This window comes from Ictalurus furcatus, chromosome 24 (genome assembly GCF_023375685.1).
Source record: "Ictalurus furcatus strain D&B chromosome 24, Billie_1.0, whole genome shotgun sequence".
Taxonomy (NCBI): Eukaryota; Metazoa; Chordata; class Actinopteri; order Siluriformes; family Ictaluridae; genus Ictalurus; species Ictalurus furcatus.
The window spans coordinates 13,471,589-13,484,895 of record NC_071278.1 but is presented as its reverse complement, the minus strand read 5'-3'; the positions used below and the strand labels follow the sequence as shown (position 1 = coordinate 13,484,895).

The following is a 13,307-nucleotide window of genomic DNA, read 5'->3' as shown; positions in this document are numbered from 1 at the left end:
TGTATGTCATAAGTTTTGTCACGCAGGTGAGCAGGCGCCCTAGGCCAGTGGTTCTCAAACTTTTTCAGCGTGACGCCCCCCTTGTGTAGGGTGCATTCCTTTGTGGCCTCCTAGAGTCGTCACAATTTCGTTTTTTTCCATGCTAGGCTCTTCTGTATTAACTTTCTCAAATAAGAGACTATTTCCTCTATCTAAAAACATATATCCATTTTAAATAGGTTTAGACTTAGGTTTTATTAGCGTGTGGATAACAGTACACTAGTATGTGTCTTAATGTGCTGTGTATAATTGATTTAATTTATTAATGTCTCATTTTTACGTACGTCATAGTTCAAAGGTTGACAATCCCAACTTACATACAGGTAGAATTAATTTTTTTAAATAATAATGTTCTAGAATTTCTATGCGCTCACCCTGGCACCATCTGGGGGCACCCCAGGGGGCCCCCCAGGGGGCCATGGCCCCAGGTTGAGAACCACTGCCCTAGGCATCTTTCTTCTGGTGTTTTTCAGACTCAGTAGAAAGGTCTCTTTAGTGTCTTAAGTTATTGTAACTGTGACCGTAATTGCCTACCGCCTGTAAACTGTTCGTGTATTAAGGACTGTTCCACAGGTGCATGTGTAATAATTCTCTATGGTTCATTGAACAAGCATGAAAAATATTGTTTAAAATCTTTCCAATAAAGATATGTAAAGCTTATTTGGATTTGACGAAATTATCTTTAGAATACAGTCTCCTGAAAAGGGACTTTTTTCTGAGTATATTTTGACAGTTCAGGAGAGTTTAATGAAAATGTGTGGAATTCAGTGGCTGAAATGGGGTTATCAGTTTTAGAGAACTTAGTTTTAGAGTGTATTCCTGAATTATAGACAGCCTACACATGGGTGTTTTTAGTGGTTGCTAATTAGTTTTTCTGTCACTCTTTTACAGAAAAAGAACTGAATAAGAAACTGCCAAAGGACTTCACAGATGTTGCTGAAAACCAAAGTGAATAGCCAAAACAATAAGCATTAACCTTTTATTTAAAAAATGACCTGCTCTTTTCAGTTCTAAGTCATTTACATAGGGTCTTATATTTCTGTTCTATACATTACTCTGAATAACTGTGTCATGGCCGGCTGTTACAATTCCATGGAATATTAATGATGCATGTGAGATGTTTTGTAAAATTTACTATAATGGTATTTATTGGCCACATAGGCCTTTCCCTTGTTTTATAAGAGATAAGACTGCTTTGATTTTTTTTTTTTTATTTAAATAGTTTTACCCAGACACTTTTGAATGTATATTATTTTGAAAGGGAATACATGTTTGGAGATTTGAATGTTTTTGTGAAACTTGAGGTTGTTTTTTTTTGTTTGTTTTTTTTCTATTGTGCTGTTGTATTTTTGCTGATATGTTTTGTTAAATAAAATCTCAGAAATGTTTGTCTTATTTGGTTCATTTCAAGGCTGCATGTGCTGAGTATGTGAAGATAACATGTAAATGTAGATACATAACTTTATAGAACATCACCTGCTCATTTTAGGATTTCTGACAGAAACATGGTTGTGCTTTTGTGCAGTTTGTTTTATTAGCTGTGGTATTAGAAGGATGCCAAACAGCATTTTGTTTTACAAATTTACAAACAGATTAGTATGTATTAGTTGTACTTACATAAGTAGTCTTGTATGTAGAAACAGTGTAAGTTTTGGTGTTCCACAAGACTCTGTTCTAGGGCACTGGTTTAATAAGGTTGAGGAATGTGTAAAAGACATTAGACACACGAGTAATTTCCTCCTATTCAAGATATGACAAGACAAAAGTACTACAAGGGCCACGAGTGTAGCAAATAAGCTTTCTTGTTGGCCTAGTTGCGTCATGTACAGCAGTGAAAGAACTTGGGGTAATTCCTTACACCCGTCTCTTGCTTAAGAGGGTTTCTAAGAACTGCTGCTGTAATAATAAACATACCCAATACCCTTTCAACACACACTATAGTACTCTGATTTTTCTCTATATCCGTCATTATTACTTTAACATTTGGATTATAAATCATTACTCTCTCAAGATTTCTTCCTTGTGTCATTGCAAGAAGTTTTGCCTTGCCATTTTTGGCTTGTTCAGAGATTTAGACCTATGTCTTGATTTCTGTAAAGCTGCTTCATTATTAAAATGAAACTGAAGCAGAGAATATTAAATGCTTTTATGAGTAACAACTAGTGAAAAGTACAAGTATGTCAGGACATCAGAAAAGTACTAGCAAGTGATTTTCTTTTCAGATGTGTCTGTTTAGCTAGTTTAAAGGCTTCACTGGATCACTGATCTTTGCCAGAAAATAATAGATCATATTTGATACCATAACTATCAAAAAATAAAAGTAAAAAAATAAAATGTTGCTTAAAATAATTGTAAATAATATTTTAAACTTTTACCACATTTTGATTGTTTTTAATGGAGAACTCCATATAATAAAACATTAATTTAATGGTACTTTACCCACAATGGGCCTCGTTATCAAGCTGGATATAAGTGTATTTTGTTTGCTAGAGCATTTACACAAGAAATTTAGTTTTCAGGCAAATTAAACTAGTTAAGAAAAATCTTTATCCTATGCAAGCTCCTAAGTTTGTGTAAATGTAAGAATAAGGAGACTCGTTAATATGGTAGTTGACATGCAGCAGTGGCTGAGTTGCTTTACTGGAGTGTTTAGCGCCTACTGTGCTTAAGACATACTTTTTTTAGCGTTTAACTATCATTTTGTGGTTCTCACTTTGTGAGCTTTTTATATGTTATATTTATAGAGATTTATGGACTTCAGTAAATGTAAATCAGCTATGCCTTGAACAGACTTGGTGGCCCACATTACAGATGATTGGTATTTATCAATATACACATGTGTATGAAGAAAAGCATTTAGACCTACATCTTGATTTCTGTAAAGCTGCTTTGTGATTTAAAAAAAAATGAATTGAAATTTCAGTGGATCCAAGAATATGAGCTACTTTTTCCTAGTTTATTTGTTAGATACAGTCATGTGAAAAAATAAGTACACCCCATGGAAATGGTTGGCTTTTTTGACATATTTAGACAAGCAAACATTTGATCATCTTTGAAACAGTGCCTATTAATAAAGTTGATATTTGAACAAAACCACAAGGAAAAAAAGCTTTTTCAGTCATTCATTCAACGGAAGTATCAATAGATGTGATATTCTTCTGTGGAAAAAGTAAGTACACCCTTGGCCTCAGAAGCTAGCATTGCCCCCTTTCGCAGAAATAACTTCTTGTAGCTGTTTTGCATAATTGTCCACCAGGCTTTGGAACTTTTGACCATTCATCCATGCAATATTCTTTCAGTTGCAAGATGTTTGAAGGTTTTCTTACATGTACTGCTCGTTTCAATTCACCCCACAACATTCCAATGGGATTCAAATCCAGGCTTTGGCTAGGCCATTCCATAACCCCCCATTTCTTCTTTTTGAGCCATTCCTTGGTGGATTTCCTAGTGTGCTTAGGATCATTATCCCGTTGAAAGGTCCATTTTAGGTTCAACTTCAACTTTCGAACAGATGGCCTCACATTATCTTCAAGCACTCTTTAATATGATGCAGAATTCATAGTTGAATCAATGACTGCAAGCTGTCCAGTCCCTGAGGAAGTGAAGCAACCCCAAACCATAACATTTCCACCACCGTGCTTCACAGATGGTATGAGGCGCTTCTCCTGAAAAGCTGTCTTTGGTCAGTGCCAAACATGTCTGCTGTTACTGTGACCAAACAACTCTGTCTTTGATTCATCTGTCCAGAGCACATTATTCCAAAACACCAGGATTTTACCTATATGCTCATTGGCAAACTGTAGTCTTGCTCTAATGTTCTTTTTAGACAGCAAATGCTTCTTCCTGACATGTCTGACATGCAGGTCAAATTTGTGCAATCTGTTTCTGATTGTAAAAGCATGCACTTTGACACCAACAGCTGCAAGACTTACTAGTGTAGTGGAAAATCAATCTTTCCAGCCTAAGGCAAAAAACTTCAGAGACAGAGGGTTTGTAGATGTCAAAAAGTAAATGAACTTTATTGAAACAATAAAGTGAGACAGTCTGCAGAGGGTCCGAATTATACATACACAAACATGTCTTTATATACGTCTCTGAAACAGTAAAATTATCCCTAGGCGGGGCGTTCACCTTTTCTTTCTAGAAACAGTCCAATCTCCATTCCCTTAACTAATTATTCATGTTCATATGATACCTTATATTTGTGGCGCATGCGTAGTCAGTTGTATGTTCTTTAAAAGTTTTACCAGACCAGGGTTTTTTACTTTGTCACATAATTCACCCTATAATCTCATCTTGGTATTTTTCCTCCTGGAATTCTTATCTTTTCTTTTGACACTGATTTGCAAGCTTATGTGGCTTTTGTTTGGAAACCCAGTTGTGGAAGGTGTCAATTTGCTTTTTTATTGCCACAAAGTGAGGCTGCTTTAGACAAACACAAGGTTCTTAATTTACTGCCATAGAGTGAAGCTGCTTTAGACAAACACAAAGCAGTTAATGTACACATTTCGAATACCACTTGTTAGAAAGTGTTTTATAGTTTTAGATTATGCCTGCTGTGCAGAGGTATGGATTGACACAGAAAACAGTTAGGCCTACTGTTTAGTAAGACACAGAATTCTTCTAACTCAATACATACTTATAACTTGATCAACAAGTGTACTATGAATTTAGATAATGCTTCCCACAAGTAATTCTTAACTGTTGGGTATACATACCAGATTATACCTGATTAACATATTCAAACATTTGTAAACTTTGTAGTTACACACATTGAAACATTAGTCAGCTTTGTAGTTACACACACTGATTACACTTTATATCCTATACTATCAGGTCCTGTGATGAAATTTTAGGGTTCTTGGAGACTTCTTTTTGCATCAGACCACCTTCTCTTGGGTTGAATTTGCTGGGATGGCCGGTCCTGGACAAGTTCACAGTCATTTAAAATCTGCACCACTTGTAGATGATTTTGATTACAGTGGAATGATCATTTGCAGATCTTTTTAAATCCCTTGCCAGACTCAAAGGCATCCACAGCCTTTCTTCTGAAGGCCTTACAGAACTCTTTAGATTTTCACATGATGACACCACACACCTCAATAGCAAAGGGAACACCAGACACTAGATATGAGAGGGGTATAAATAATACAGGTTCCACCTGCACTCCCTAATCACTAATCCCTGGCTCCCAATATTGAACACCTGATTAAAATTTTATAGATTTGAAGGTGTGATAAATGTAGGGGTGTACTTACTTTTTCCATGTGACTGATCTGTTTTTTTGTTCATTTAAATTGTGAAAATTACTACAAAATGTAAATTTTATGTGTCATTTGATAGTTTATCCCCTATATTAATCAGCACTGTTTCAAAGATGATAAAATGTTTGCTTGTCCAAATATGTTTTTTTATTTCCATTTTTTCACATGACTGTATCTCAATTAGGTGAGAATGAGCCCATCATAGACTAGCCAGGATAGTCAGACCTCTGACTCATTCCTGTTTTCAGCTGAATTTCCATGACGGCAATTGTCAAGTCCCAACCCAGGTGAAGGGAGATGTAAGTCTTGGAAATTCCCACATGAGAAGAGCTGTGGGCCTCTCGATAGAATATGACAGCCAACAACAAAAATTGTTGGTAAGGATTGTTCATATGTTTGAGTAGTGAAAGTGCATGAAATTGAGCTTTTGCCTTTAATTGAAATATGAGGTTGTTTTTGCCAGCCTAAGGGCTCCATTACTGGCTTTAAGGGAAAGCCGGGCCTGTAGGAAAGAGTTTCCACAGGAGGGGTGTACACCAAGGGTAAGTGATGAGGGAAGTGCCTTTCCAATTTATTATAAGGAACATGATAAATTTTTATATGATAAGTTCAGTGTATGGAAATATGTTTTTTTTATACTACAACTGTGCCTTTCATGTATGAGTACAAGCATGGAAAATTAATAAGAAATATAGAAAAACAAAACATTGTTAAGAGATGGAGAATAGCATATGCAGTGTGCATGGAGAAAAGTCCTGTTTGGACAACTTCCTGATGGGGTTTGCCTGATTTGTATTCTCTTTTTTTCTCCTGCTATAATATCAGATGATGAGGACAACTAGGGGAAATTATCTATTCAAACTACAATGTCAAGGTCAGGAAAGAGTTGGGGGAACAATCCAAGTGTGGTGAGGGAACTTAAGTTATGGGATGAATTAACATGTGCCCTGCGATGGACTGGCACCTTGTGCCAGATGCTCCCTGGGATAGGCTCCAGGTTCCCCGTGACCCTGAAAAGGAGTAAGCGGTATAGAAGATGGATGGATGGATGAATTAACAGAAGCAGTTCAAGCAACATTCTCTGAACCATCCCTATACATACATGAGTGGTTGATATAATGCTCCTTTTATATTTATACACAAAATGGCCAAAAGTTTGTGGACACCTGACTCTTTTTGGTTCCCCCAAAACCAAACACGAACCAAATGCATCTGTTTTTTGCTGTACATGTCTCATCTCCGAGTTTCACCAGTAGCAATCTCCTTTCTGTACACTTTTGAGCAGTAAACAGAGTAGGAGTGACGTTTCCTCTGAAGGAAGAGGTCTATCTCTGTCTAAACGCTTTTCTAGATCATGTGTGAACTCCGTGTTAACCAGTGATGTGCTCAGAGACCTGACTGTCTGGTGTGATAATGCTAAACTCATGATTAATTAAAGAGGAGCAGGTAAATTAAACTTTTCTATACTTGGTTAGCTAGCTGTGTTTGGCTTTTTGACAGGTCCAGGTAAAAACTTAACTAGCTAGCTACTCACATTTCTGACTTTTATTTTCTGAAATAGCAGTCTTTTTTAACGAAGGCTAAAGGGGTTGTTCCCCCTCCCCCTTTTCTGTATGCACGTTATATATAATGTTGAAGTAAATGCATTGTACTAAGTGGTGTAGTCTCTCTTTTTCACTTTTCAAACAAGTGGTGAGCATTATTCTCTGTGTAAATCTGTATTTTCTGTAAACAAAGCGACTATCTACAATAAAACTAACTTTAGAGTGATTTAATTAACCTGGTTAAACAACATGGCTCTCAGTTCTTTCAGAAGAAAATTGTGCCTGTTCCTTTTGATTGAGTAATTTAAGTGTTTTTTTTTGTGATTTTGCCCAGTAAATGATGCAGTCTGACCAAGGTGAGCTGAGTTCTTGTTCTCACAGAAACACATACAGTTTGTAGGGTGTTTCAATTGGTGTGTATTAACAGAGCTTAAAAGTAATAATAATAATAATAATAATAATAATAATAATAATAATGGTCCCACACACTACCCTAACTTCAACTTGTTTGGAAATATTTACGTTCTTCTTCTAAAAAAAAAAAAACACAAAAAAAACCCATAATCTCTGAAAGGGCTTTAATAAATAAATAAATAAATAAATGTGGAAAGAGTTATTTTCCTTGTGTGAACCAACCAAATGATAAAACTGCTTCATTTGGTCACTATAAAGAAATACATGCACATACATATATAAATAAATCCATGTAGTGCCGCATAATTGGTCAATAGTTTTGTCATATCATACATTTAGATCGGTCAGTGTGTTGATGATTATTTCTTTGTCTAGGGTTCCAGAGTCATCTCTTTAAATCCATGCATTCATACCTAAGCAACCCAAACCGAGTACAGCCTATTATAGGTACTGATGTTCTCCTGATGCATTGCTACTTTATAATGTTTTACATTTGTTCTGTTGGAATTATATGAAACGTGTCTGTACGTAGTTATCTTCTGTGGTTCATTTTTCAGGTCTTAGTTCTGTAACTGAGTTATTCACAGGCACTAAGCCTCCAGTGTACCTGTGTGAGGTCTGTGTTCTCAGAGTCAATATAACAGACATCAAGACCCACATTATGGGGAGTCTTCACAGATACAACTATATCGTAAGTCACTGTAAAAGAGAGGAATACACCTCAAATTACAGCCAACTGTTAAAAAAAAAATAAAAAAAAAAATAAAAAAGGTAGAAGACCTGGTTTACAAGCTTTAGTCATGACCCTCTTGGCTATGAATGAAGGCCAAGAACCTACTTGGTAATGCTAAATCTATGTCTAGAACCAGTCTTTATGTTTATGTTGTAATGTTATAATGCATTTATGCAGTTTTGTGTGTGTGTGAGAGAGAAATTCTGAAAGAAGAATAGATAATTAAGTAACATGTAGAAAGCTTTTGATTATCACTCAGCCATCTCAAATTTTATTATAAGCATAGGCAGCATTGCTATGGTGTTGCAAGGTAAAATTTAATTACAACACTGTGTGTGTGTGTGTGTGTGTGTGTGTGTGTGTGTGTGTGTGTGTGCGTGTGTGTGCATGTGTGTGTGCTTTTACCTATTAGAAATCATGTCACACATATGAGTTAGGAGCTGACACAGATCTGGCTCCTCAGGCTTGGCATCTGTTGAAGCTGGCAAAACTTATAGAGAAAAAGGAAGGAACAGGAAATGTACAGGTAAAGCTTTGTATTTGGAAGACTTTTTAAAGCATGGGACTGCTTGCATCATGACTCTGTATTCCTATGTCCCTGTGATATTTTTTTTTCTTCCTCTCTTAAGGTGCTACATCTGCATGAGGATATCTACAAGGAGATGATCTCACAGCCTGTATTAGATGGTCTGTCCTTTGTATCTTTGTATTATCTATGTTTTAGATCAGTGGTTTTCAGGGCCAGTACTGGGTTCCTTTGTGCACTATGTTCACAAAAAAAATAATAAAAAAATAAATAAATAAATGTTCATGGAACACACCAGCTATGTCACTGCCAGGAAAACCTGAATGTCTAGAAGTATAATTGGATCCATGAAGTAAAAAATTCTTCTGTGCTACTTGAAATTTACCATCTGTCTCCCATCCTATTTGAATCTGTTTTTTTGTTTTTGTTTTATTTCACGCACGCTTATGCATCCTGATTTTAAGTTCTCCTTCCTTTTCACTGCTACACTTCTGTCTGTCTTTCATTCCTTCACTACTGTGTCACTTTTTTCTGTTCTTCTCAGTACTTTCTCAGGTGAAGCAGATAAACAAACAACCAAACACTACAGCACAGAGTCCAGCAAGAACTGCAATCCAAGTTAGACCTCCAAGTCTACCTGGATACCCACTTCCAAATTGTATTTCCAATATAAGTCCAGCCACAGCCTTCAGCTCAGTCCCTGCAGCAGGGGCATTTCAAAGAGGGAATCCCATCGGAGACTTGACGCAAAATGTCACTCTGCATAAAGATAAAACTGTCAAGAGCTGGGAAAATGGCATTAACACATTGAAATGCCTTAGCACCGAATCACCCTTATCTACCATAGTACAGATCACCAAACTCAAATATAAGCATGTAGTCCAGTGCCAAAACAATTCTCTGACAGTGACCATTACCCAGAAACCAATCCCTGAGCATATTAAAGGTCAGGAAAGTATTCAGGATCATCTCACCACCTTGAATCCAATGAGCACTGGAGCCCACACTCCAGCAATCATTTGGAATGAAGATCAATGGCAGATCAATGATTATCTTACCAGTGAAGAACCATTCAGAGACACAGATTGGGTGCTGCATAATAGAAAAGGTAGTATTTTTTGCTATGTACATGGCTTTGCACACAAACCTCACATTACCAGCTCATGATTGTATGTGCTTTGTATATTTTATAGTTGGACATGAGGACTTGCAACATCCACAGCCTTTCACAGCTGATGACACTTTGTTCATGTATGAAAGCACGGGTCAATATCAGCAACTTCAGGACCATTCAGAAGAACATATTGTCCCACTGCCAAAGCACTGTGAAGACTTTCCAGAAAATTACAGTGGCACACAGCCTCTGATTGGTAAGTACCTCAATAAACACTCGCTCAATTTCAGTAACTGCTTTATCCTGATCAGGGTCACAGTGGATCCCGAGCCTATCCCAGGAACTCTGGGTGTGAAGCAGGAATACACCCTAGATGGGAGGCCAGTCCATTTCAGGGCACCGTGCACACGTTACCTAAACAAATGTTCTCATTAAAATGACTTGAAATGAGGGACAAACTGCAAAGCAGTGAAAGTTTAGATTTTTTCACTTAAATAAAATGTACATCAGGTATCTGGGGTTTTTCCCCCCTCTTTTTTTTATTATTAAAAATAGTTCTTTTCAACTTGACAAGACATCGCTGCTAGTGGTAAAGACTCACCAGAATATTTTTTTGTGTGTGGTGACTTTTTTTCTGACAGGTCTACATGCTGTTATCAAGTGCCAAAGTGTAGCTGGAGATCCACCACCCTGCTGCTACCTGTGCCAACCATGTTCTCTGAAGGTGTTAAAGAGTGACATCATCCACCACTTGATTAGTCCTCTGCACCAAATCAGTTACATTGTGAGTTGTGGCCTAATGTTTTCAGTATTGTTTAGAAGTCGTGATAGAATGTAAACCAGACCAAGCTGACCAGAAGTATTTTGGCTTATTTGATATTTTGGTTAGTTCAACTCATCTGTAGTCACTGCATAAATTAAAAGCAGCGAGATTTGATCTAGAGATCTACATCATTGTTGAAACAGAGTGGCTTTCACATTATTGCACATGGGTGTGACCCAAAGTGACCACTACTTCTGGTTGAAAACAAAGACTCTTAAATATTCTTTAACAAACATTTTCAGTGAGGAATGAAAGTCACTTGTGTTCGCAGAATTTTCAGTATCCCCACCTCTCACAGTGCCCTAGTGCAATCCAAAACCTGGAGACTACAGCCATGCAGCTGGACCAGCACGAAGGCAGAGGACAAATGGAGGTATCACTTAGTTTTAGGCTTCCTGTTACATTTGTGTAGTGAGAAGTTCCTTTTACTTCTAAACATGTTCATTATTCAGTAAACAAAATTTAAATAGCCCAGAGATCCTTTGAGAAGCTTATATTAAAGGAATCATTATCACAATTACCACTACTAACTTCTACTGACATTTTGAATTAAGCATTCCTTGCATTAAACAGTTGCTGTACATAAAAAACATGCTGTTTCGTAGGTGAGGAGATTATCTGCATGTCTTTTTAATGAGGTGCTGGAGCAAGATTTCCACTTGAGTAAGTACAGCAGATCGAGGCACTAGAAGGTATTTTGGATCACGTCATTGCATAACAGTTCATACAGCACTTGTTTGTTTAGAGTCCCACAAAAAAAACTCATGGATGAATTACTCCTCTACCTGCTAAACCAGGGGTGGGCAATCTTATCCGGAAAGGGCCGGTGTGGGTGCAGGTTTTCATTCCAATCAAGCAGAAGCCACACCTGAGTCTATTGCAAGCCAAGATCAACTGATTAAACAGGTGGAATCAGGTGTGCCTCCTGCTTGGTTGGAATGAAAACCTGCACCACACCGACCCTTTCCGGATAAGATTGCCCACCCATGTGACGTTCTTTAAGCTAGCCTTTAGTCATGGTTCCGTGTCTGGTTCTGTTTCCTTTGTTTGTTTGTTTGTTGTCAGTAATGCATTATGTTAATCTCTTTCTTTAGGTATGAAAATGTTAAATTGTGGGTCAACTGACGAAAGGAGACTAAATCAGAAAGCACTACGGAAAAGGATCAGAATGACCCCAGGTAATTGTAATTTCAGACTTTAAATTTCAATTTGATGAGGTGTCGTTGTTTGACTCATTCTTGTTCCCAGAGATGACAACATCCCACTGACATGGTGAGCAGGATTTGCAGGAATGACAGTAGACTGCGTTGAAAATGGAGCTACTGGAAAGCCTCCTGTCAGTCGTAAGAAGGCAAATAAAAAAACAAGTTAGTCTTTCAGAACCTGTGTTTAAGGTAAGCCTTTTGCTGAGTGAGGGGCCTATGTTTGTGGACAGAATGCCCCTTGTAACAGCAACAATGGCTCCTGAAATTGAATGAGCACATACATAGATAATGATGCACTTTTTCAAAAGTACACAACTTCAAGAGACCAGACTTGCACTCCAGAACACAAACACCCCAAAACATACAGTTGTACCCTAGTGATTGCTTTCACTAAAAGGAGAAAACAAATTAAAAGGTATCTTTGACATCTGCACTGTAATTAGTTCATGGGAAAAGTGTCTGTTAGTAGCAGACTGGTGATTCTCCAAAGAAGAGAACTGTCTTCAACTCACAATGATGAGGCAACCATCTGGTGGTAGTGCTTGGGAATTGCTGATGGAAACAGATCATAGGTCATACTTAGAACGTACCTTGTTTAAGGAGCATAAATTTTGTTCCTCAAGCAAGGACACAGGATTTTTGCATCACCAGAAGTTTGGAAATATGAGGTGAAAATGTTACCCATGCACACACACCCAGCAGATAATTTAACTGTTTTCATTTCAGATCCTGGCTTTTCAGAAATAGAAAACAACATCAAGAATGTTTGCATTGCAATGGGACACATGCATGTTTTGTGTGCAAAAAAACAAAACAAAAAAAAAAACAGAAGATAAGATCTGAGTGATTAATCCTTTCCATTTTAATCCTGTTCTGTAAAGTTTTGTCCAGTAGATGGCAGTGGGCACCTGTAATTTAAGAGCCTGTAAATCTACTTTATTCAAAATACCGTATTCAAAAGTGCTGTGAAGTTGTGATGCAGATATTTACTGCTCACTAGATGTGTCCGCCAGCATGTGATGTCAAACATCTGAACATCTTTTGACTCACTGTAATAAACAGTACCGTTTTTCTTGAATATGTTTACACAAATAATTGTTTATTATTTTTGAAAATGTTTTATACCTGTTTTGATATTGCATATACTATATAATTATATTAGCATAGTTCTGAAATGTTATAGCTCATGGCATAGTGCTGAACATCAGTCCCTGATAATGCACGATTCCTCTTTTGTATAGACCCCCTTAAAGACCCAAGAGTGCATATTAGGAACAAAAATGCAAAAAGGGTAATATATGAATGCACACATCTTCTGTAAAAAAACATCCGAGTAGAACGTAGCATGTCCATGATATTATAGATCAGATTCTGTCACAATTGCAGCTTCAGCACATATTCAGTTTGTTGCTCTTTAAGCAAGTAGCTGACATAAGGTTTTTTTTTGTTTGTTTGTTTGTTTTTAATGCAGTGGTCACTGTTTAGCCCTGCTGTAATGTTTTACTGTTACTTCAACCATTTCATTATTAAAGGTTGTATTTTCCATGATTGAGTTACCCATGCAGTTCTAGGTAAAGTTTTGTGATTGTTTGTAAGTATGACTTGTTTGTATGTAAATATTACCTGTTTTGAGTTTCCAGGTCAG

The 13,307-nt window shown here is 37.1% G+C and overlaps 1 protein-coding gene across 7 annotated transcripts in view; it reads left to right on the top strand.

The window, feature by feature from the left end:
* The window catches only part of si:ch211-199g17.2 (uncharacterized), a 66,795-nt gene extending 65,368 nt beyond the window's left edge, over window positions 1-1,427 (top strand). For all 7 annotated transcript variants that reach the window (XM_053612431.1, XM_053612435.1, XM_053612432.1 and 4 more), the window contains one exon: window positions 931-1,427. In XM_053612431.1, coding sequence (XP_053468406.1) covers window positions 931-942 — 12 coding nt within the window. In that variant the 3' untranslated portion in view covers window positions 943-1,427. The remainder of the gene's footprint in view (window positions 1-930) is intronic.
* Window positions 1,428-13,307: the final 11,880 nt, after the last annotated feature.